Genomic DNA, 22,228 nt, shown 5'->3' with positions numbered 1-22,228 from the left:
AATGACTATGTATCTCAAATATTGAAACTTTTGCTGTTTAATCATTTGCTTATCAATTAAACCTCAAATTTTCTTTATATTCATCTAAGAAAATTTGTCAGCAGAAATACATTTTTATCTTCCCAAATCTTTTTTTTTTTTTTTAATTGAGCTCATGGGACATATTTGCTCAAGAGAAGTAGTGATTATAAGTGTTTACCAATGTCTGGCATGCTCTAATATATGGGGAATGGGGTATTTATATAGTTTCAAAATACCTCCCTACAAGCTTATTGATTGGAAAGAGATAAAGTGTGTCTTTACCGTGAAAAACTCTGGTAGACATCACCTTCCTCAAATGGTCAAAGTGAAAATCTGCTGTGAGAAAACAAACTGAAATTGAGGTGGGAAGAACGTAGCATCATTTCTGCAATATTCCTGCCAAAGAGGCACAACCTGAATCTAATCGTGAAGAAATGTCTGACAAACCCACACTGAGGGAACTTCTACAAAATAACTCGCCTATGATCTTCAAAATCATCAAGGCTGAAAGTCAAGGAAAAACTAAGAAGCTCTTCTAGATTAAAGGAAACCAGAGACAGAGCAACTAAGTGCAATGTGTAATTCTGAATTGGATCCTTTTGCTCTAATGAATATGATTGAGATAATTGGCAAAACTTAAATGGCTTCTGAGAATTAGATGGTAGTGATGTGTTACTCACTTTTAAATGGTTCAGGAAAAAAAAATTTCTTTGTCCTGTACTTGTAACTTTTCTGTAAATTTGATATTGTTGGGGCGCCTGGGTGGGTCAGTCGGTTAAGCATCCGACTTCGGCTCAGGTCGTGATCTCGCGGTCCGTGAGTTCGAGCCCCGCGTCGGGCTCTGTGCTGACAGCTCAGAGCCTGGAGCCTGCTTCCGATTCTGTGTCTCCCTCTCTCTCTGACCCTCCCCCGTTCATGCTCTGTCTCTCTCTGTCTCAAAAATAAATAAACGTTAAAAAAATTTTTTTTTAAATTTGATACTGTTTTTTAAATGGGGGCAGGGAGGGTGAGGAAAGATGTAGGCCCTGGAATCCTAATGCCTGGGTTAGAATCATGGCTCTACCACTTAACTTATTACTTCTTTGTCTCAGTTTCCTCATCTGTAAAGTCAGAATAGAAAATGGCACCTTACAACATTGTGTGAGGTTCAAGTGAGTGAATGCATATAAAGTGCTAATAAGAGTATTGCGTGCATTTGGGTTTATTTCTGGGATCAAGTGGACAAGATTGAGTTTCTAGTGTATCAATAAGCAGTGTTTAGAATCTTGGACTTTTTATTGTTTGTGGTGCTAAAGTGACCTTTATCTTGGTGGAAACATTTCAGTTTAGAAATGTGAAGTAAACATTGTGCTACAAGGCTGTACATTGAAAGAAATGTAGATGCTAATTTTTTTGAGTAGTTATAGGGTTTAAAAAGTACTAACAATAGCTATTTTAATTTGGTTTTATATTCCAATGATTGTTTAAAGGCTCTTCAGCTCTGCACCAGCTGGAAACAAAACCTAGCTTGTTTGTTTTACACCTAAGTTCCCTCTGTCCTTCCACTTTGGAATCATATCCTTGCCTCCATGTTATTGGTCCCTGGGAACCAAAGAACTTCAACAAATAACCAGTAATTATGGGAGCAGCTTTGGAGTCAAATAGGCCCAACTTTGAATTCTGACTCTCCACTTACTTTTGACCTTGGACAAGGTCTCAGCTTTCTCACCTGTAAAATGGAGGGAAGTGTATAGTACCTACTTCATGAAGAGTAGGTAGGTACTGTAAAACTGGTCGCTTGCACCCTCTCCTCCCACTCCCCTTGCCCATGCTCTTGTCCCCAAAAAGTCAGTCACAAGGACCGGCAGATGGTTGTCCATAGGCTCCACTGCCTTATTTGTGGGGAGATGAGAATCTATGACTTTTCTCATTAGTTTTTTCTTATTTCTTGTGAAATTAAAGGCTGTCATTCTTAGCTTATGCCCCAAACTCTTCCGGAAGGAAAACTTTGGGGGAGAACTGGCATCCTTATGAAGCAAAGCCTAATCATGACCACAGAATTTTTTTTTTTTTTTTTTTTTTTTTTGTATTTCACGGTACTTTAGAGCTATAGTGCTATCCTTTACCTTTTAAAAATGAATTATTTTAGGGCAGCTGGTTGGCTCAATCAGTTCAGCGTCCGACTTCGGTTCAGGTCATGAACTCGCGGTCTCTGAGTTTGAGCCCCACATCGTCGGGCTCTGTGCTGTCAGCTCACAGCCGGAAGCCTGCTTTGGATTCTATGTCTCCCTCTCTTTTTGCCCCTCCCCCACTTGTGCACGTGCACATGCGCACGCGCGCTCTCTCTCTCTCTCTCTCCCTCTCTCTCTCAAAAATAAACAATAGCCAAATTATGGAAAGAGCTTAAATGTCCATCAACTGATGAATGAATAAAGAAATTGTGGTTTATATACACAATGGAATACTACGTGGCAATGAGAAAGAATGAAATATGGCCTTTTGTAGCAACGTGGATGGAACTGGAGAGTGTTATGCTAAGTGAAATAAGTCATACAGAGAAAAACAGATACCATATGTTTTCACTCTTATGTGGATCCTGAGAAACTTAACAGAAGACCATGGGGAAGGGGAAGGAAAAAAAAAAGGTTAGAGAGGGAGGGAGCCAAAACATAAGAGACTCTTAAAACTGAGAACAAACTGAGGGTTGATGGGGGCTGGGAGGGAGAGGGGGGGTGGGTGATGGGTATTGAGGAAGGCACCTGTTGGGATGAGCACTGGGTGTTGTATGGAAACCAATTTGACAATAAATTTCATATTAAAAATAAATAAATATTAAAAATGTTTTTTAATGAATTATTTTAGTATGAATTAGGACAAAATGCAGCTATTAGGATGGGAACAAAAAAACTCTCTACATAAATTTCCTGTCTTATTTTAGTATATTCCTAGAAATAAAACTGGAATGTATATAAATTATCCAATTAACTCTTTTCATGGAGAAATTCACATTCCGCCCGATTTCAAAGAAAGCATTCAAGTTGTTCAGCGAAAATGGTGAAAAATGTCATCTGTTCCTTCCCTAAAAGTTGTAATCTTATGGACTGTTTCAGAGGATCGACTGTCCCAGGCCACCAAAAGGGCACACACAGGGCCATAAGCCACAAGCTGGGCCTATGCAGATCTTCATTTTGGTATAAGATTCCTTGGGTATGGTGTAGACCCTGGCTACTCCTTCAGTCTGTGAGGGTTTTTGTTGTTGTTTTTTAGTTGTGGTTTCTAACCTGGACAGCACTCTCACTGCAGTGCAAACTTTGCTCAGCCTCTGTGTGAATGGGCGCTATTCAAGGCTTCCTGTGGCCTTGTGTTTAATGGACCGCAAATCCTCTGGCTCTGTGCTGCCTGTGAGTCTTGTTGAACTTGAGTATAAGGAGAAGGCTGCACCCAGCTGCTCATCCAGCTCTCAATACACCAGACCTATAATCAAGAGAAGTTTCAAGAAGGTACTTAGGAGAAATTAACTTTAAGATTTTTTTCCATACTTCTTACCTATAAGGTACTTTCTAAGCCCTCGTTCTAAGCCACCATTCATCTTTGCTCTCTGTATTTTAATGCTGCTGTGATCATCATTTCTCTAGTTTGAGTGAACATGGGCTTTGGAGGCAGACAACTGAATTGAGCCCCAGGTCTCTCACTTCTTGGTTATATAATCTTGGGCAGATTACCTTATTAATTCATTCAAGTAAGTATTTATTGAATGTCTGTGTGTGCCAGGCACTATTCTAAGCACTAGAGACACAACTGTAGACAAGTAAATATGTTGTAACACACTTACATTCTACTCAAGGGAGACAATAACTAAAATAAATGAATACAACTATGTAGTTTATCAGTGGTAATCATTGATCCAGAGAAAATAAACTATGAGCCTCAGTATCCTCATCAATAAAAAGAGGAAAACTGCCACCTCACAGGATGGTTGTCAGTTAGATGAGCTAACACCTCTGAAGGCTTGGGGCTGTACCAGGGTGGATGAGACCATCAGTCTATCCTCTACCCCCGTCTCTCCCCAGGAAGCTTGCTGGCAGTCTGGTAAATGAGAGATTTCTTCCCAGAGCCTTGTGACGTGGTAGAGTACAGCAAGTGTTACTGTTACTTGAGGATTAAATCGGCTAGAATAATCTGTGTAATTTGTTCCAAGCTTCCCTCTCTTCGTTCAGTAGGTGCCATCCTATTAATTAATACCATGTGAATGAAGCTATAAAAAATTGGCACACATAGTTTGGGAGATGCCACTATCATAATAACCTTTCCCCTTTACTACCTCTGTTGGTGGCTATTTTATTTATTTGTTTGCTTATTATTATTTTTTAAAGTAATCTCTACCCCCAACCTGGGGTTCAAACTCACGACCCTAAGTAGCACACTCCACCAACTGAGCCAGACTGGTGTTCTGGGTGCCTATTTTATTTTATTTTTTTAATTTCTTTTTTAATGTTTATTTTTGAGAGAGAGAGGCAGAGCGTGAGTGGGGGAGGGGTAGAAAGAGAGGGAGACACAGAATCTGAAGCAGGCTCCAGGCCCTGAGCTGTCAGCACAGAGGCTGATGCAGGGCTCAAACCCACACACCGTTAGATCACTACCTGAGCTGAAGTCAGATGCTTGACCACCTGACCCACCCAGGCAACCACCCCAGGTGGCTTTTTAAAATATTTATAAGGTCTTAATGTTATTGGGTGGCAATATTTGTGATTATGAGAGCTAACGGTTTTGAACACAGGCAGTCAATCATGAGATCTTTTCTCTGGTGGAGATTATGTGAAAGATGAATACAAGCAGTCTGTGTCCCACCACCTGTCACTTCTAATTCCCATATTTTGGATTCCTGTACCTTGATCTCAGTGTTGATTTTGGGAAAATAAAAGAGATGTCCCTAAAAATTATGCACTTGATTTCTGAGCCACCGTGTTGCAACTATATGGTTTTAGATCTTGGTTGTTTTTCTATTCAATTTTTAAAAACTCATTTCTCTTGCCAAAATCCAGGATGTACTTTGCTGCATCCCAGCCCCCACCCCAATTTTCCCTTAAGGTATTATCTGTTTCTCTATAAAGTGTTTCATCATTTTTTCCCCCAACTTGCTTATTTTTACTGGCTTCAACCATCTGCTATTGTATCTTTACTTTTGGCTTCACTTCTTAATGTTATGTAAAAGCCAACTGAATGACCTTTTACCTTTTTCTCTTTTCCAACTTATTTTAATGCATATATTCTAAATTTTGCACACTTGAACCACCTTCATTAGCTAATAGGACTGATGTACCAAGTACTAAACAAATTGAATATTACGTTAAGATGTTCTTTTTACTAAAGAGATTCTTTTCTGATAAAAAATGTGCTTACGTGCTAACCGAGTAAAACCATAGAAAATTATGGAAGATTAATCAGGACTGCAAGTTGAGAAAAGCACTGAGCATTAAGGGAACACTCATTCATGTTTGGTTGATTTATTCCCTGCGCAGACGGATGGTGGTAGTAGGAGGTGTAATTCACAGTGCTAGCTCTTAGCCGGTGTCACTGCTTGAGTGGTAGTGTGAGTCTCCTGTGTCTGTGTAGTGTAATGATGCCTGTATTCCAGCACTTAATTTTTCTACTCCTTTGCTTCCACACTAAATTGCTGTTTAAAAATGTGAACAAAAGGGGTCTGCATGTAAAAATTATTTTATGAGATCATTTTAACAGAGCTTTCAGTGTGATCAAAATATTATTTTTTAAAATGTCCCTATTTTTCTACATTGGTATTTTAAAATAAATCTCCAATTATCATCTGAGTGGGAAAGTCTTTGTGCGTTGTTGTTGTTTTTCTGGTGGTATGTTTAATTCCAAGGTGGCCAGCCTATATCTTATTGCAAACTTGATCAATTATGGCATTATTTTATACTTCTCTTTTATTTCAGTCACGTATCATTAAACTACTGGTGTTCAGTAATCATTTCTGAAAAGCTCCTGGCTTGATTTCTACCCTTGCTCAACAATCCCTGTGCCCTACCCCCATTCTACTTTCTCTTCTCTCTTGCTTCCTTTTTTTCCAGCGCCTGACTTCTGCCACATGCCCATCAAACCTAATTGCAGCTTTGGGAGGACTTTGGTAAGCCAGTTCCTTGGCCCTGATGTCCCTCAGGGATTTAATTCGGGTGGGATGTGCATGTGGCCCTCGAGCCATGTCAGTGACTGCTACAGCTCCCAGATTCTAAGGGCTGGTCACCTCAGGCCCTAAAGTTGTTTCAAGTCTAGGGCAGTTTAGTCTCAGGATAGATATGGCAGGAATAATACAATTTGGGTCATTTTGTCAATGGAAATTAACCTCCACTTCTTCTGCTAATTTTACATAAAAATCTGTGACATGTGGACTATTTTTAGTCTCCCTCAAATTATAGTGCTTTAAAACAATTTTCATGAGTATTAATTTTTTTCTTTTACAACTGAGTAATATTACTGTCATTGAATTGCTAATTATATATATATATATATATATATATATATATATATATATATATATATTTTAACAGCACTTCTTTGATACCATTTAAACATTGGCCTTGTGTCTAAATCTTAGAGAAATTAAAGGTGAAATAGGAGAACCCACAAGGCACCCAACATTGGACTCTGGGGTTCGTTAAACGTGGGTTAAATTTTTTTCTTGAAATGAGAAACACAACTATAATGTAGTAAGTCATCTGCCTTCCTAAAATTCTGTTATTCTTAAAATATAGTACTTTTTTCTCCAGACTTAAAAAGAGATCTGTGCTCTTATGCATTTTAGGAAATAGATCACCCTTAACCTAAAAATCCGTTGATTAACGCTTGTTACCATTTAGGGGTATTTGCTTCATATCTTGTTTCTTTTCATTTTTTAAACAAACTATTATAACATACAGAAAAATACAAGGCTACTCTGTATATTGAACACCTATATAATGATACCCAGATTTAAAAGATTAATTTTGCCATATTTTTTTCCAGTTTTTGTCCTTGGCCTTGTTTATATGCATATGTATGTGCATATATTGAAACATAGTTGAGATATTATATATACAGTTTTATATTCTGTCTTCATTTAACATTTTAAGTATTTTTCCATGTCATTAAAAAAATTGTAATGCTTTCTTGTAACACTAAATTTGCTCTTGTATATGGACGGATTTTTTTGTTTTTAAACAGTGATATTTCTATTTCTACTTAATTTTACATTTTATTTCCAGTTCTTTTGACTTTATATGTCACATACTTTACATGACTTAAAACGCTATTTTTCAAAACACTGCAGGTTGCAACTCATTAATGGGTCACAAAATCAATTTAGCAGGTTGTAATCAGCATTAAAAAAAATTGGAAAGATCAGAGTATTTCTGTGATTCTTTGGCAAAAACTCTGCACATTGTAGTTGATCCTTTTGTTTCAGTCATCTGTGTGTAAATAAACTTAAAAAAATTTTAACTAGGGATTGCAGTCACAGTCCTAAAGACTTATTAGGAATCTTTTCAATCAACCTACTTCATGTATGTTAGATTTGACATTTATCTTTGATGCTTACATTTTTTGGATTGACTTACTGGAATTGGATATATTAAGAGTGGGATAATAACATAGTAAAACTCTATACCTCTAGGAGTTAGCATTGGAGGGAGTTATTCTCGTGGAGGTCTGAGCAGTGCTGATCTTTCCCTTATTTTGAGGTGCTTTGAGCTGACCCAAGGGTGCTGGTCCCTTCTTTGTAGGTAGTAAATTGTTTCCTTAATATTTGACTGTAAATATACCAAAAGATTGTGATTTGGATCATGGCATAAGTGAGAATTCTGAACTCGTGAGCATACATCTCAAAAGTTTTCTCTTGTGCCCCAATTCTGCCGTCCTACCTCAGCTCTCCATCTGGAACTAATCCCTACCTTCTGTTCAAAGTGAGGACAGCCTTTTCTCATGGGCACTGATGCAGCAGTGAATTCAGTCACTTCTCCTAAATGAGGAAACAAAACACATAAACACTCCAATATATTGATTTCTCTCTATTTAAAACTTAAGGGGTAAGTCCTTCAATGTGGTATAATTCTCCAATATAGTAACTTTTCAGTGTAGCATTAAAATCTCAGCATGTTTTTTAGAATATGTGGGGGCTTTTCTCCTGTGTGGCTATCACTCTTAAAGAATACACTCTGATTTAGGAAGAGGGACTCAATACGTGGAGCTGAATGCCTGAATGTAGCAAATGGAGAGCAGGGGAGATGAGGAAAGTCGGGAATAGTAATGGGGCTGTTTGGGTGGGATGTGTGAGATGGAGAATCTGCTGTTCTACTTCTTGAAGCTATTTATTCTCTCATCTTGTATTTTTTGGAGTCCTATTCTATGTCAGTTACTCTGCTAGGTGCAGGGCATCCAGAGATGAGGAGCCTGAGTCCCTTCAAGGTTCTCACAGGTTTGTGAGGTAGTACCTGTGAGCAAATAATTAAATAGCTAGGTCGTAAAGCATTAGTGAGCCTAGGCTCTGAGCTCCAAATTACATCTAGATCTTGGCGCTTCCATGACTAATTGACTAGTGTGACTAGTAATTATTTCACTTTCTCAGCCTTTTTTTCTAATTTTCCTCATCTGTGAAGAGATGTTACCAGTCACCTTGCATGGATTTTGTGAGAATTAGAGCATATGCACAGAAAACAGCACGGGCCTGGCATTATAGCATGTTGTAGTTGTTGTTGTTTGTCTGTGTCATCTCTATCACTTTTATCAGTGTTTTTAGTGTAAAACTAGAGGTTTGTAGTAAGTACCATAAAAGCCAACGGAAGGGGAACTACTGGCCCTCGTTCCTATACACTGCTCTGTTATAGTTCTTTGCCTCCACTGTGCATACATGTTCATACTTCTTTCTGGGTATCTGTAGAGACTCATTTGTTTGTGGAAACACTTTGTTCCTTCATGTTGGTTACTCATCCTTCCTCAGTACCCTAAAGTAAAGGAATTCTCCGAGGTTCCTTTTCTCTTCTCTTTCCTACTTTTCTCTTTTTTCTCTCCTCAAAAACTCATCCATCACTTCCTACTGGTTCAGCCATCACCTCTTTGAAGATGCTTCCCAAATCTCTGGCCACAGCATTTCCAGCTGCCTGCTGGGCATCTCCATCTGGAAGCCTTTCTTGCATTCAAAGTTAACATGTCCAAAACTGAGCTCATTAATTCCCCATTAACTCTCCTTCGTCTTCCAATCCCCGTGAATGTTAGCATCATCATCTCCAGGAAACAGGTTTGAACCTCACATTCAGCTCTTACCTTTCCTTCGCGGCATGAGGAGGGGGGAGACCCTCATGCAGTCGGCTGGCCAGACTAGCCTGTTCCACCTCCATGCTGCTGCCATTGCTCAGCTCTTCTCTTCCATCCCTGCTGCCACTGCCCTGATTTAGGCCCTCATTATCTCCCACCTGGACTATTGGAAGAAGCTACTCCTAACTAATCTTCTGTCTCCCTTTCACTGCACCCGCCATGCTACTGCCAGAGTAACAATATTAGGCCCAGAGTAACAGTTTTAGTCTTTAGCTCTGATCACATTACTCCCTTGCTGACAAACCATCCCTGCCTTCAGATGGCCTGCAGAATGAAGTCGCAACTCTAAACCTGACTTTCAAGGCCCTTCATTCTTTAGGCTGTCTTTTTTCTGGGCTTGCTCACCTTCACATAGTGCCCAGATGGGTAGCCCCACAGCTCCTAAACCTGCTCCTCATTCTTCCACTTTCTTGTCATGCATAACCTGTTTCTCCTAAAATACCCCTCTTTCCATTCCATTAATCCTATCCCATTCCTACCTCCATTCTCTGCTCAGGGAAATCTGAGCACCTCTTGGCCTTAGTCTGAATGCTACCAGTCTGAATGGTAGAGGAGCACCTCTAACAAGAAGCAGTTTTCTTTCTTCCTCCATGTACTGACAGCTTTTTGTTACTCTACTATCTTTGATATCTGTTCCTTGGATTATTCAATTTAACCATATCTTGAACCTATTATTATAGCTCTTGTATTACACCACTTATTTCTTTGTATACGTCTCATGTTTGGTACATAATGTGTTGAAGAAATGGAATTTAAGATATATGGAAAGGCGCCATAGCTGCGATTTGAGGACTTGAAATATTTACAGGATTGGGTTAAGGAAGAGAAATTAGCCAGTAGTTATGGAAAGATTCAATGATGCGGTGAAAACCGCAGTTAGCCATAGAAATCATAATGTGAGAAGGAAACAGAGCTGGGGTGCACAAAGTTTCACCTGATATTCGTCCTTATTTCCTTGAAATTGTGTACCTATTAGAATATTAGTGTATGTTTGCTGTTCATCTGTTACAGATCTAGGGCAGAATTTTGGAGGAGGCCAAGTTTCTCCCCACCTCCAAAATTCAAGTACAGACTTTTCTGGGTGTAAATTATATTTATTATAACATATAATTTAAAAATAAAATATTTTAAATATAATTTAAAAGTACTGCTATACCTATATTAATTAGCTAATTTTCTAGGACTACATAGTATCCAACATCTACTGAGATTGAATTGAAATATTACTTGAGATTTGGTACTTATCTAGTTTGTCAACCATGCTACTCCCACATTTCTTTTTCTTTTTTAAAAGTTTTTTAAATGTTTATTTTTGAGAGAGAGACAGAGACAGAGCATGAGCGGGGAAGGGGCAGAGAGAAACAGAGATATGGAATCCCAAGCAAGCTCCAGTCTCTGAGCTGTCAGCACAGAGCCTGACGCAGGGCTCGAACTCATGAGCTGTGAGATTATGACCTGAGCCAGTCAGACGCTTAGCAGACCGAGCTACCCAGGCACCCTGCTACCGCCATATTTCTCATTGACTACTGCAAAAGCCTCCTAACTGATTTCCTCATACCACTTTGTTTCCTTCTTTCCCCTCCAACCAAGTTGTTTCTCCACTGATGACAGGATTTTCTGGGGTTGTTTGTTTGTTTGTTAGATTTTAAATATCATGTCACCAGGTGCTTAATAAAATACTGCCATGGCTTCACATTGCTGTTTAGGTAAAGAGCAAAAGTCTTACCATGGCCTGTTTGACCTGTGTGGTCTCTCCTGTCTCTCCAGCCTCATTTCGTACGGTGCTCTCAGCCTCACATATACCTGTTTTTGTGCAGCAGATATACTCCTCTGTTCTGTTCTCTTCCCACCATCCCCTTTTACATCCCTTGCTCTTCCTTTGGGTATCAACTCAGTCATCGTGTCCTCAGGGAAGCCTCTGACTTTGCTTGCTAAGTCAGTTCCCCTATTATAAGCCCTCACAGAACCATCTTTTTCGTTTGTGGCATTTGTTACTGTTGTAATTTTATGTTTATTCATGATTCTTTCATTATTTCCAGTCTCTTCCGCTCACTTGCAAGTTCCACAAGCTCTGTGACCGGTTTAGCTTGTCATTGCACCTCTGCCTCGCATAGCGCCTGATGTATGGAAAGGGTTCAGTCTGTATTAGTTGAACAAACGAATGATGAAGTTTTTGTTTACATTGGCTAAAAGGAACACAGTTCTGTAGAACTTTAGTGATAAAGATTATGAGGTACTAAATACTGCTTTCATTCATGACATTATAATTTTGATGACAATAAAGGATTCTTCCAACTTTTACACCTATTATACATATTGTAGAGTATTGGATAATTAAATAAGTGAGGTGAGACCATAAAGAACCCAGAGTAAGGAAAAACTTCAGATGTCCCATAGGCCAGGCTCCTCTCTAAGGTATACGTCAGAGGCTGTGCAGCTTCCTGAACATCTCTGTTAACGAGGGACTCAGCATCACCAGCGGCTACTTGGTGTTTTCTTCATGTCGAGTCAAAATTGTCCTGCCATATTTTCTATCCGGTAATGTCAGTTTCTACAGTAATTCTGTCTCCTCTACAGACAGAAGGAGCCCTTTCCGATAGTAGACAGCTCTCGTGAGTTCCTCTAGCTTTCGTTCTCCTAGCTCTTCCCCTCGCATGCTGTGCTCCTGCCATGTTGGTTCTGGAAATAGCTGTGTCCTCCTGTCTTTCCTCCAAACCTTCACCCGTATTGTTTCTTCTTTGGAACACTTTTTTTTCCTTCACTTCCCCTCCCAGCTCTACCTCCCCTGGCTACCTCCTTTTCATCTTTTAGGTCTCAGGTCTCTTTTGCTCCCAGTTATGTTAGTTGCCCCTTCTTTCTGCTCCCTCAGTCCTTGCTCATCCCCTAGAGTAGCTCATGCCACATTTTACTGGGATTATTAATCCAGACTGTATTATCCACAAGAAGGGAGACCACAGCTCACCAGTGCTCATCATCATGCCCTCCACTGTTGTTTAGTACTATGCCTAACATGCAGTAAGCATTCATTACATTTTTGCCCCAATAAATTTGAGAACGCCAACTTTACCATTCTCCAAGCTAGCATCTGTAGCTTTTCCTTGAGGCATGCATGTGGTAGTGTAGGATTCATCATCTTCTAGATGTGTTCTAGCTGTTTGGTGTCCATCCTGAAGAGAGGCACTAAGAGCTCATGCTGTTTCAGGCCTGGACTATGTGAAACATACTATCTCTGTAAAGTTAGAATCCTAGGGATTTTTTATGCTCAGGAGCAAAATTTCTTATTCTCTGGTTGTGAGCTAATTTTGAGCTGTGGACATTATCAGTTTATCTTAGTACTGTTTTATTAAGAGTGTTAATGAAGTAAATTTAAAGAAGTGTTTGAAAGCAGTTTTTTTTTTTTTTTTTAAATTTTTTTTTCAACATTTTTTATTTTATTTTTGGGACAGAGAGAGACAGAGCATGAACGGGGGAGGGGCAGAGAGAGAGGGAGACACAGAATCTGAAACAGGCTCCAGGCTCCGAGCCATCAGCCCAGAGCCTGACGCGGGGCTCGAACTCACGGACCGCAAGATCGTGACCTGGCTGAAGTCGGACGCTTAACCGACTGCGCCACCCAGGCGCCCCAGAATCCTAGGGATTTTTTATGCTCAGGAGCAAAATTTCTTATTCTCTGGTTGTGAGCTAATTTTGAGCTGTGGACATTATCAGTTTATCTTAGTACTGTTTTATTAAGAGTGTTAATGAAGTAAATTTAAAGAAGTGTTTGAAAGCAGTTTTTAAATTTACTTAAGTTGTTCATCTATTCTCTGGTTGTTAACCACTGACTTGCATGAAAATTAGTGGTCAGAAAGTGTGCTTTTCTGACTGTTCTCTTGATTTCTATTAGCCAGTCCACTATAGGTTCTCTTCCTGACCTTTTCAGAATGTGTTCTGAAAGTGTCAAGTGTTTCAGGGATATATGATGTTTGCAGGGGTTGGGGTGTGTGGGAAGAATTCCTTAACTTCTGTCATTTGGGGAGGTAGGAAAGGAAACTTCTAAGAGATTATGTATGTGGGTAGAATGGGCTAGGCTGTGAGAGATAGGAGGAGAAATGGACTAGAAGAAAGAAAAAATACGAGCTGAGAAAAAAATACGTGGCAAAAAAGTAATAAGGACAGAGAATGTAATTTTCTGATTATGTGATCATCTACCATGTGCTTCCACAATGTTCTATGCTTTACTCATGTTGCCTCTTCCATACAGTGACTATGGAAAGTAAGCATTGCTAACCTTGTTTCATAGAAGAGGTAATGGTCTCCAAGTCCTACAGCTAATGAATGGGAGAAGAGTTTTTGTTAAACTTGTTTCTAAAGCTGCACTCTTCTAATTTGACTTAGTAAGTAGTTTTTGTATATGAGCTGAAGATGATTGGAGAGTCATTATAGCATGATGGTTAAGAGTGTATGTAGATTGTAGAGCCAGTTGGCACGGGTGGTCATGTCTTTGCTTCATCAAGGCTCTACCGCCTACCAGCTAAGAGCAAGTTGCTTGATCTCTTTGTGTGCCTCATTCTCCTTATTCATCTGCAAAAGCAGGGTAATTGTGGTGCCTTCCTCTTGAAGTTGTCCTGAATTAATTTAGTTAATATGTAGTAAATTGTTAGAACAGTTCTTGGCATATGTGAAGCACTGTATAAGTGTTGTTTGTGTGTGTCTCCTGTGAAAGGTCCCGTCTCTGGACTTTGAAGATGTCAAAAGTGTTGCCACAGCTGTTTCATCAGCATGATTTAGTCAAACTTTTCTCAAAAGTAAGCCTTTCAGAGTTCTTACCATGTCATCATATCTTCATCCCTAACCAGACTCAACCCCCAGAACATAAGCACAGGCTCACACACAGCATCACCCTCCTCTTTTCCCTTTCTAGAATTAAGAGCCAATTCAGACCTTCTCTTTAATATTATCATCTAAGAAGGGAAGAATTCACCTTTGGTAATACATTAATAAGGATCTAAGAGCATAAGTTAAAATTTGTAATTCAAAGCAAAAAGCTTAGAAAGCGCTCCCATTTTACATTTACTTGTTCCAAAATGAAGTGCTTCCCAGCCTCCCTGCATTTCGGGTCTACAGGATTTTAAGTAGAAAGCTACATGATAATGAAGAGCTTTGGATATTTCTGATGATTCTTTGTTGCTCTTGTGATATAACAATGGCTGTAAATTAACTTTTTTTTCCTAGGAAATTAGAACTTCTTTTTAAAAATTACTAATGCCTCAAACTTGCTGATGATCACTTACTGCATTGAGGAGAAATATAATTAGAGAAGGAGCTATATCTATTCCTTTTCAGAGAACCTGAAGTTCTGCCTTATTTTGAAACCACTGAGGGTACAAAGGGGACCTTTTTAAAAATTTGTTTGAAGGCAAAGGGGCAAAACTTTTCCTTAAGTAATGAACTAACTCATTAATTTTGGCTATATTAATTTAAATTAGTTCTTTGTTCAGAATTTACGAAGGAAGACTTAATAATTTAATGGAGTATTATATTACAAACTTTTAATTTTTTTTCACTACATTCAAGAACTATGTTCATAACATGTACATAATACCTATTTGATTAGTGCTCATGAGCTTTGTTCTAAATATTAATTTATTATAATATATTGTCCATTTTTCGTTCGCTCATTCTTTCCCTTTCTTCCTCTTTTTTTCTTTCTTTCTTTCTTTCTTTCTTTCTTTCTGATGATGATGATGATGCCATTTAGTTCTTGTGTGACACCCATTTGCAATACTTGGAGATAAAAAAAAAAACAAAACATGTATTCCTGGCCTTAGTTATAGTAAAAATTATGGAAATTCAATACTCATAGCAAAAATAAAATGACATGCTAAGTTAAAGCCATATTGTTGTCTAGAATGATAATGCTTTCCATAAATAATAGGAAATGGCAACACTTGCTGATGGCATACATTTCCATTTTACTTACCAAATAAAATTTTAAGTCATTTGAATTTGTCACTTTAATTCTCTGAGTATCTTCTCTACGTGTGAAGACAGAAATCAATTTTTGCCCCTCTCCCTTACCACCATCATCACCAAATAACATCACTTCATCTAAGCCATACAATTTGTATTTCAGTTGCTGTCAGCTACCATAAAGCACTTTAAAACTGTGGGTTGAGCAGATGGTTGAGATTGTGAGACGTAGGGTACAGATCGTAGGAAAACCCAGAAACAGGAGGAAGCCAGATCATTAGGTCCCACAATTGGAGACTGTCGCTTTTAAAACCAGCCCTGGGTTTCTCTAGTTGATTCCTGAACTCATTGCTTCCTCCTGTTAGCTCTTCCCCCAATTCTGCTTCTGTGAACAAGTCCCATTCTCTGACTTTGGAAGTATAGGTGAATGGTAGCAATTTCCTAACTTGATCTGACTGATTCTGTGAAAATATGTTAATCCTCTTCTTTCTTTGTTGGCAGGGGGCTTGTACATGAGAGCCGGCATAACCTCCAGTTGAGGGGCTTGGTGGTGTTACTTATTTCTAAAGCAGCTGGGCCCAGCAGCATGAATGCATCATGTCAGAACTATGATATGGTCAGTGGGATCTATTCATGGTAAGAAGAACTTAGTCTTTTGACATTGCTCTCTAAATTGTGTTTCCTCTTACTTTACTGAACAGCGGTCAGTGGAAATCACTATTTAGTTTTTTGTCATTCTCTGATTCAAGGATAGATTAAAATATTTTATAAGGTTAAAAATGTATTTTTATTGTTCTCTTTTTAAAAGTTTACTTATTGATTTATTTAAGCAGTCTGTACACCCAGTGTGAGGCTCAAACTCAAAACCCCGAGATCAAGAGTCGAATGTTCCTCCAACTGAGCCAGCCAGGAATCCCCACCTTTTATTAATGTAATTTTATTGCTCTTAACAAGTCTGACAGACTTAGCAGCTCCATGCATAACTGGGGAATCCCTGTACATTTGTGTTGAAAACTTTCATTTCTACTCTGGGCATTTATAGTTTTCTATTCATGAGGTGCCTGGGTAACTCAGTCAATTAAACATCTGACTCTTGATTTTGGCTCAGGTCACAGTCGTGGGATTGAGCCCCGCCGTGAGCTCTGCACTGAGGTAGAGCCTGCCTAAGACTCTCTTTCTCTCTCTCTCTGCCCCTCAACCCCCTTTGTGCTCTCTCCCTAAAATTAAAAAAGATAAAATTCTATTCATGACTACCTCTCCTTGATTATCATTGTATCATTGTATTTTTATAGAGGTTTACTCTAGGATTTACGATTTTAAACCTACTCAGAATGATATCTAGTTATAAAATAATGATGCAGCTATCATTTTAGGAGAAGTAGTATACTTCAAATGCTGCATCATTTATTTTATTATGCTTCTTTTTATGGTGAAGAGGTTTTTAGTAAAGTTACTTAGGATAAGAAATTTTTTCTCCTTGGGGCACCTGGGTGGCTCAGTCGGTTAAGCGTCTCACTTCGGCTCAGGTCATGAACTCGCAGTCTGTGAGTTCGAGCCCCGCGTCGGGCTCTGTGCTGACGGCTCAGAGCCTGGAGCCTGTTTTGAATTCTGGGTCTCCCTCTCTCTCTGCCCCTCCCCTGCTCATGCTCTGTGTCTCTGTCTCTCAAAAATACATAAACATTTAAAAAATTTTTTTAATAAAAAAAAGGAAATTTTTTTCTCTTCTCTCATATGTTTAGACTAAACAATAAATCTATGAGAGGACACCCAGGTGGCTTAGTTGATTGAGCATCTGACTTCAGCTCAGGTTATGATCTCATCATTTGTGAGTTCAAGCCCCACATCGGGCTCTCTGCTGTCAGTGCAGAGCCTGCTTCAGATCCTCTGTCCACATCTCTCTCTCTCTGCCCCTCCCCTGCTCACACGAGTACATGCTCTCTCTCTCTCTCTCTTTCTCAAAAATAAGTAAACATTAAAAAAAATTTATGAGTATGAGTCATTTTTGCTACATATAAAACTTAAAATTTTCAGTTTTATTTTTTTAAATCACTGCATATTTTTAGTAACAGTGTATCATCAATAACTTTATTTAATTTAGTATTGTACATGACACTGTTAAAAGGCTCTAGAGAGCCTCTAGATAGCCTGTGCAGGTGGACTTTGGCATGTGAAATTAAAACCACTCCAGGAGTGCCTGGGTGACTCGGCTGAGTGTCCAACTCTTGAGTTCCTCTCAGGTCACAGTCCCAGGATTATAGAATTGAGCCCCATGTCTCTGAGCACGGGGCCTGCTTGGGATTCTGTCTCTCTTTCTCTCTTTCTCTCTGCCCCTCTCTTCCTCTCTCTCTGTCTCTCTCTCAAATGAAAATAAATAAAACCATTCTGAAAACATGGGTGACAAGGAAATTTTCCTCACCAAAGGAAGCATTTCTAGGAAGTTTGACTTATGGTTAATATATCTTACAGATGTACTTTAAAAATTGATCCATACCTTAGGGTTTTTTTTTTGTTCCTAGTAGTCTTATCCATACATTTTTTCTTATATAATATTCAGAGATGACTATTGCTTACCAGCTATGAAGTCTGATAATCCTTCCTCATTAACAAGCAAGCAGGCAAAGTTATTAATATCATGGCTACAGATGACCCCTCCTCCAGGGTCAGGATAATTTTGTAGACCTTTTACCATTTATCCATACAAGTATCTTCACTGGAAGGGTTACCTTGGTGTCATTTTCAGTTCCTACTCACTGTGAAATAATTTATGTTTGCTTAGTGCTTTGTAGGTTCCTGATCATTTTTATGATGGTTATCCCATTTGATCCTCACAAAATGCTATAGATGAGAGATGTCGTTATACTTATTTTACTCTTGAGCAAACTGAGATTCACACATCCTGAGACTTTCAAGATGGCACAACTGACAAATGAGAAAAGTCGAGGCTCCAGCTACAGTACTTTTTTTTCCAAGTTTCATGTTATTTTCTTGATTCTATTCAGTTTCTCTTTTTCTTTTAATTTTTTAAGGTTTATTTTTGAGAGAGAGAGAGAGAGAAAGGTCGGGAGGGATAGAGAGCGAGGGAGACACAGAATTCGAAGCAGGCTCCAGGCTCCATGCTGTCAGCACAGAGCCTGATGCGGGGCCCGAACTCACAAACTGCGAGATCATGACCTGAGCTGAAGTCGGACACTTAACTGACTAAGCCACCCAGGAGCCCCTCCATTCAGCTTTTCTCATCCAATTCGAAGAATTTATGTCACATATAGGTTAGACTATCCATTAAATTAGTATACCAAAAACAGTCTTATGCTTGTATGTCTTTGCAAAACTTCTGAATGGAAAGTAACTTGGCAAATCTTTTATACATCTATGTCCTTCCCCAATCTGTTTGAATTAGAGCTCAAACATTATGCTATGAGTTTTATAGAAAGTTATTGACTGAGTTTATCAGTTAAATTAACTAGAGAAAGTACATAAAGATCTGTAATAAGTACCAATAACCTGTTAGTCTCTGGAAAGCAAATGGACCTCATTTTCACCTTGTATCCCATGTATCTCTGTTGCCTTTAGGAATTCTGTTGCTTTTCAGTCTGCTGACTTTGACTATTTAATTGGTCAGGCCTCTGCTCTTGAAATTGGTTAACCATACATACCTCTGATGAACACCAGCTATGTTTTATTTTCTCTCATCCTAAAATAAGCCTTGGAAAGTACTACTTGATGCATAATAGGCGTTCAATAAATATTTGTTGCATAAATGAATCATTCCCATTTTACAGAAAAATAATCTAATACTGAGATTAAGACTTGTCTAAAATCTTCTAATTAGAAAGTGATAGAGTTGGGATTTAAATCCTGATTCTGCTCTAAAATGTATACTCTTTATACTATGCAGGTGCTGGTATCTGCATGCGCACAGTGCACCGTGATGTGACCTTGTGTTGTGAATTTCTTATCTAGCAACTAAGAAACATCTGCATCACCTTCTGATCCTTTACAGGAACAGAGCACATTTGGCAGATGGTCATAGTAATATGAACAGTTGTAAAAGAACTTTGCAAAACAGTAGGTGGTACATTATGAGTATAAAAACTTTATAAATAATATAAATGGATTTCGTATTCAAGTGTATAGAATCGACAATTACATTTAGCAAATAATCCTGGTGGGTTGTTCTAGGTTATTTTCTGTAATCAAACTTGATCTGGTAAGTCGTTGGTGATGCTTGTGCGTTTTACATACTTGTTAATGTGAAAATGTAATTTAGCACAGTACTATGAGAAACCATTAATTTGTTTCTCTACCCCTGCAGTCATTTGTTTGGCTCCTGCTTCCTTAATTGTTCAAGTGTAACTTTTGCTGGAGGCTTGTATCTATAATGCCACAGTGAATTATTTAACATTTGAGGGAAGTACTGACTTGGGAGCTTTTTAATTCACCTCCAAACTGCTGGGATTTACATTGTGTTTTTCTCTCATAACCTTGACTTTGAGGTCAGATAATGGGACCTGAGTAAATTACCTAAGGGACCAAAAGTGAGTTAGGTGACCTCTTTTGTTTGGCCTAAGGATATAACTGATGGATGTAACCTGTGGATATGTTTAGTAAACTTATCATTTAATGGCCAAGAGAGGCAGAAGTTAGGCTAAAATGTAATAGCTACATTTTGAAAAACAGTTAAGAGAGCTACATTTATAAAAACGCACTATAAACATCTACCATAGCCTTTTGCCAACAAGGCAGTGAACTTTAGTTATTCCACCAATCCTGACTTTAAAAAATTGGTTGCAAAAGTGATTAGTCAAAAACGTATTACTATAATTTTGTATGATGACAGGTGGTGACTATACTTATTCTGGTGAGCACTGAGTAATGTGTGGAATTGTCACATCACTTCATTGTACATCTGAAATTAATATAACATTGTATGTCAACTATACTTCAATAATAAAAAAATTAATTTTTTTAGAAGTATTACTGGGGTGCCTGAGTGGCTCTATTGGTTAAGCATCCAACTCTTAGTTTCAGCTCAGGTCATGACCTCATGGTTCATGGGTTTTAGCCCCACCTCAGGCTCCATACTGCTGGTGCAGAGCCTGCTTGGAATTGTCCCTCTCTCCCCCCTCTCTCTCTGCCACTCCCCTGCTCAGATGCTCTCTCTCAAAATAAATAAATAAATAAATAAATAAATAAATAAATAAATAAAGTATTACTAAGTTTACAAGTACCCCTAGCCACTCCTGAGAAAATAAGTTTATAACTTCCTGTTACTGTTAATGATAGATTACTTTTATTTTATGTATAAAAAAATTATAATCCATAAAACATGATATTACAAACTGTGGACTTCTGTAATATAACATGATTATTAAGTTTAAAGAAATTCAGGTGAATTTTTTTTTTTTAACTAATGCTTCAGCTTTCTCAGTTGTTTTAGCAAGAATTGACTCAATTATTTCTCATCTAACAGATATAAACAGACCACATATTTTCTTTTTTTTTTTTAATGTTTTTTTATTTTTGAGAGAGAGAGAGAGCATGCGAGCGCAAGCCCGGGAAGGGCAGAGAGAGAGGGAGACAGAATCCGAAGCAGGCTCCGTTCCATCGGCACAGAGCCTGACGCAGGGCTCGAGCCCATGAACCATGAGATCATGACCTGAGCCTAAACCAAGAGTCGGACGCTTAAATGACTGAGCCACCCAGGCACCTCCAGACCACATATTTTCATTCTATCTTCATTGCCTAAAATTTCCCAGCATCTTTTGTTAACTCTGGCAGACAAGATTGAAACAAGTTTGCCAAACCCATTTCTCCCTGACTATTCAGCTAGACCACCTTGCCCAGGTACATCTTTATAGCTCACCAGTTCCTTGGACAGAGTATTTATTGTTTTAATGTTTATTTTTGAGAGAGTGCCAAGCAGGGGGGGCGGGGGGCAGAGAAAGAGGGAGACAGAGAATGGGAGGCAGGCTCCAGGCTCTGAGCTGTCAGCACAGAGCCTGACGTGGGGCTCGAACTTACGGACCTCGAGATCATGACCTGAGCCGAAGTCAGACGCTCAACTGACTGAGCCATCCACGTGCCCCAGAGCATTGTCTTAAATCTTTGCCTGGCTGAACTTCCGTATAACATAAATGTAGTAGATCGGAATAAACATTGGAATCACACATTTTACAGAATGTGACTTTGAGTAGTTTAACAGGGACTGTGTCTCACAGCCCCTATACCTGTTATGTCCTTTGCAACCCATAATTCAGGATGTACGCTGTAAAGCAGACTCTAAAGTACTCTTCATGGAACATAAAAAGGTCTCAAAAATTTAACCTAGTTATATTTTACCTACTAGGTAAAGTAAGAGGTAAAGTGACATTTCAAAGAAGAAAAGAAACGTATTAGTGGAAAATCATTTAAAAAAACAAAAATAAAACATAACAAGAAGTGCTACAGAATATCTACTAAAATTTTGAAAATCCCATCGAAAGTTTGTTTTTCTCCATATTGTGACCTATTCCTTCTTTTACTGCATTTTATTTCCTCACTTCTGTTATCTACAGCTTCCATCCTGGTGTCTCTATGGCTTAAAGTTTTACTGGTAGGCTTTCACTCTTCTGTGTTTGTGTTGCGCTCAACTCCATTCTCCCTGTTCAGAGGGGAGGACAGTGAGCTGCTCCTGGGGAGCCAGTGCAGTGATAGTGTTCCTTCCTGGTGGCAGGTGAGCTGATGAATAAGAAGAAAATTATGGACTGATCATTTTCTGTATTTATTTGTAATGCTGATAACAGAAGACTGTGTACTCTGTGTGCTATTAAACATAGTTCAGATGTTCTGTTTTCTCCATGGTACCCAGCATTCAGCTGGGTAACACATATTCCTAACACATAGATGATGGTCAGTGACTATTTGACCATGGCTG

The 22,228-nt window shown here is 38.8% G+C and overlaps 1 protein-coding gene across 5 annotated transcripts in view; it reads left to right on the top strand.

Annotated features, from left to right (window-relative positions):
* The window catches only part of PDSS2 (decaprenyl diphosphate synthase subunit 2), a 295,263-nt gene that overhangs the window by 92,706 nt on the left and 180,329 nt on the right, over nt 1-22,228 (top strand). For 4 of the 5 annotated variants that reach the window (XR_009263177.1, XR_009263178.1, XR_009263180.1 and 1 more), the window contains exon 2: nt 15,817-15,951. The exons of the other annotated variant lie outside the window; for it this stretch is intronic. Coding sequence is in view for 1 of the 4 variants with exons in the window: in XM_058734859.1 (XP_058590842.1) it covers nt 15,817-15,951 (135 nt within the window). In the remaining 3 variants the exon portion in view is untranslated. The remainder of the gene's footprint in view (nt 1-15,816; nt 15,952-22,228) is intronic. 5 annotated transcript variants of the gene reach the window in all.

Source organism: Neofelis nebulosa, chromosome 6 (genome assembly GCF_028018385.1).
Source record: "Neofelis nebulosa isolate mNeoNeb1 chromosome 6, mNeoNeb1.pri, whole genome shotgun sequence".
NCBI lineage: Eukaryota > Metazoa > Chordata > Mammalia > Carnivora > Felidae > Neofelis > Neofelis nebulosa.
This window is presented reverse-complemented; position numbering and strand designations above follow the sequence as displayed.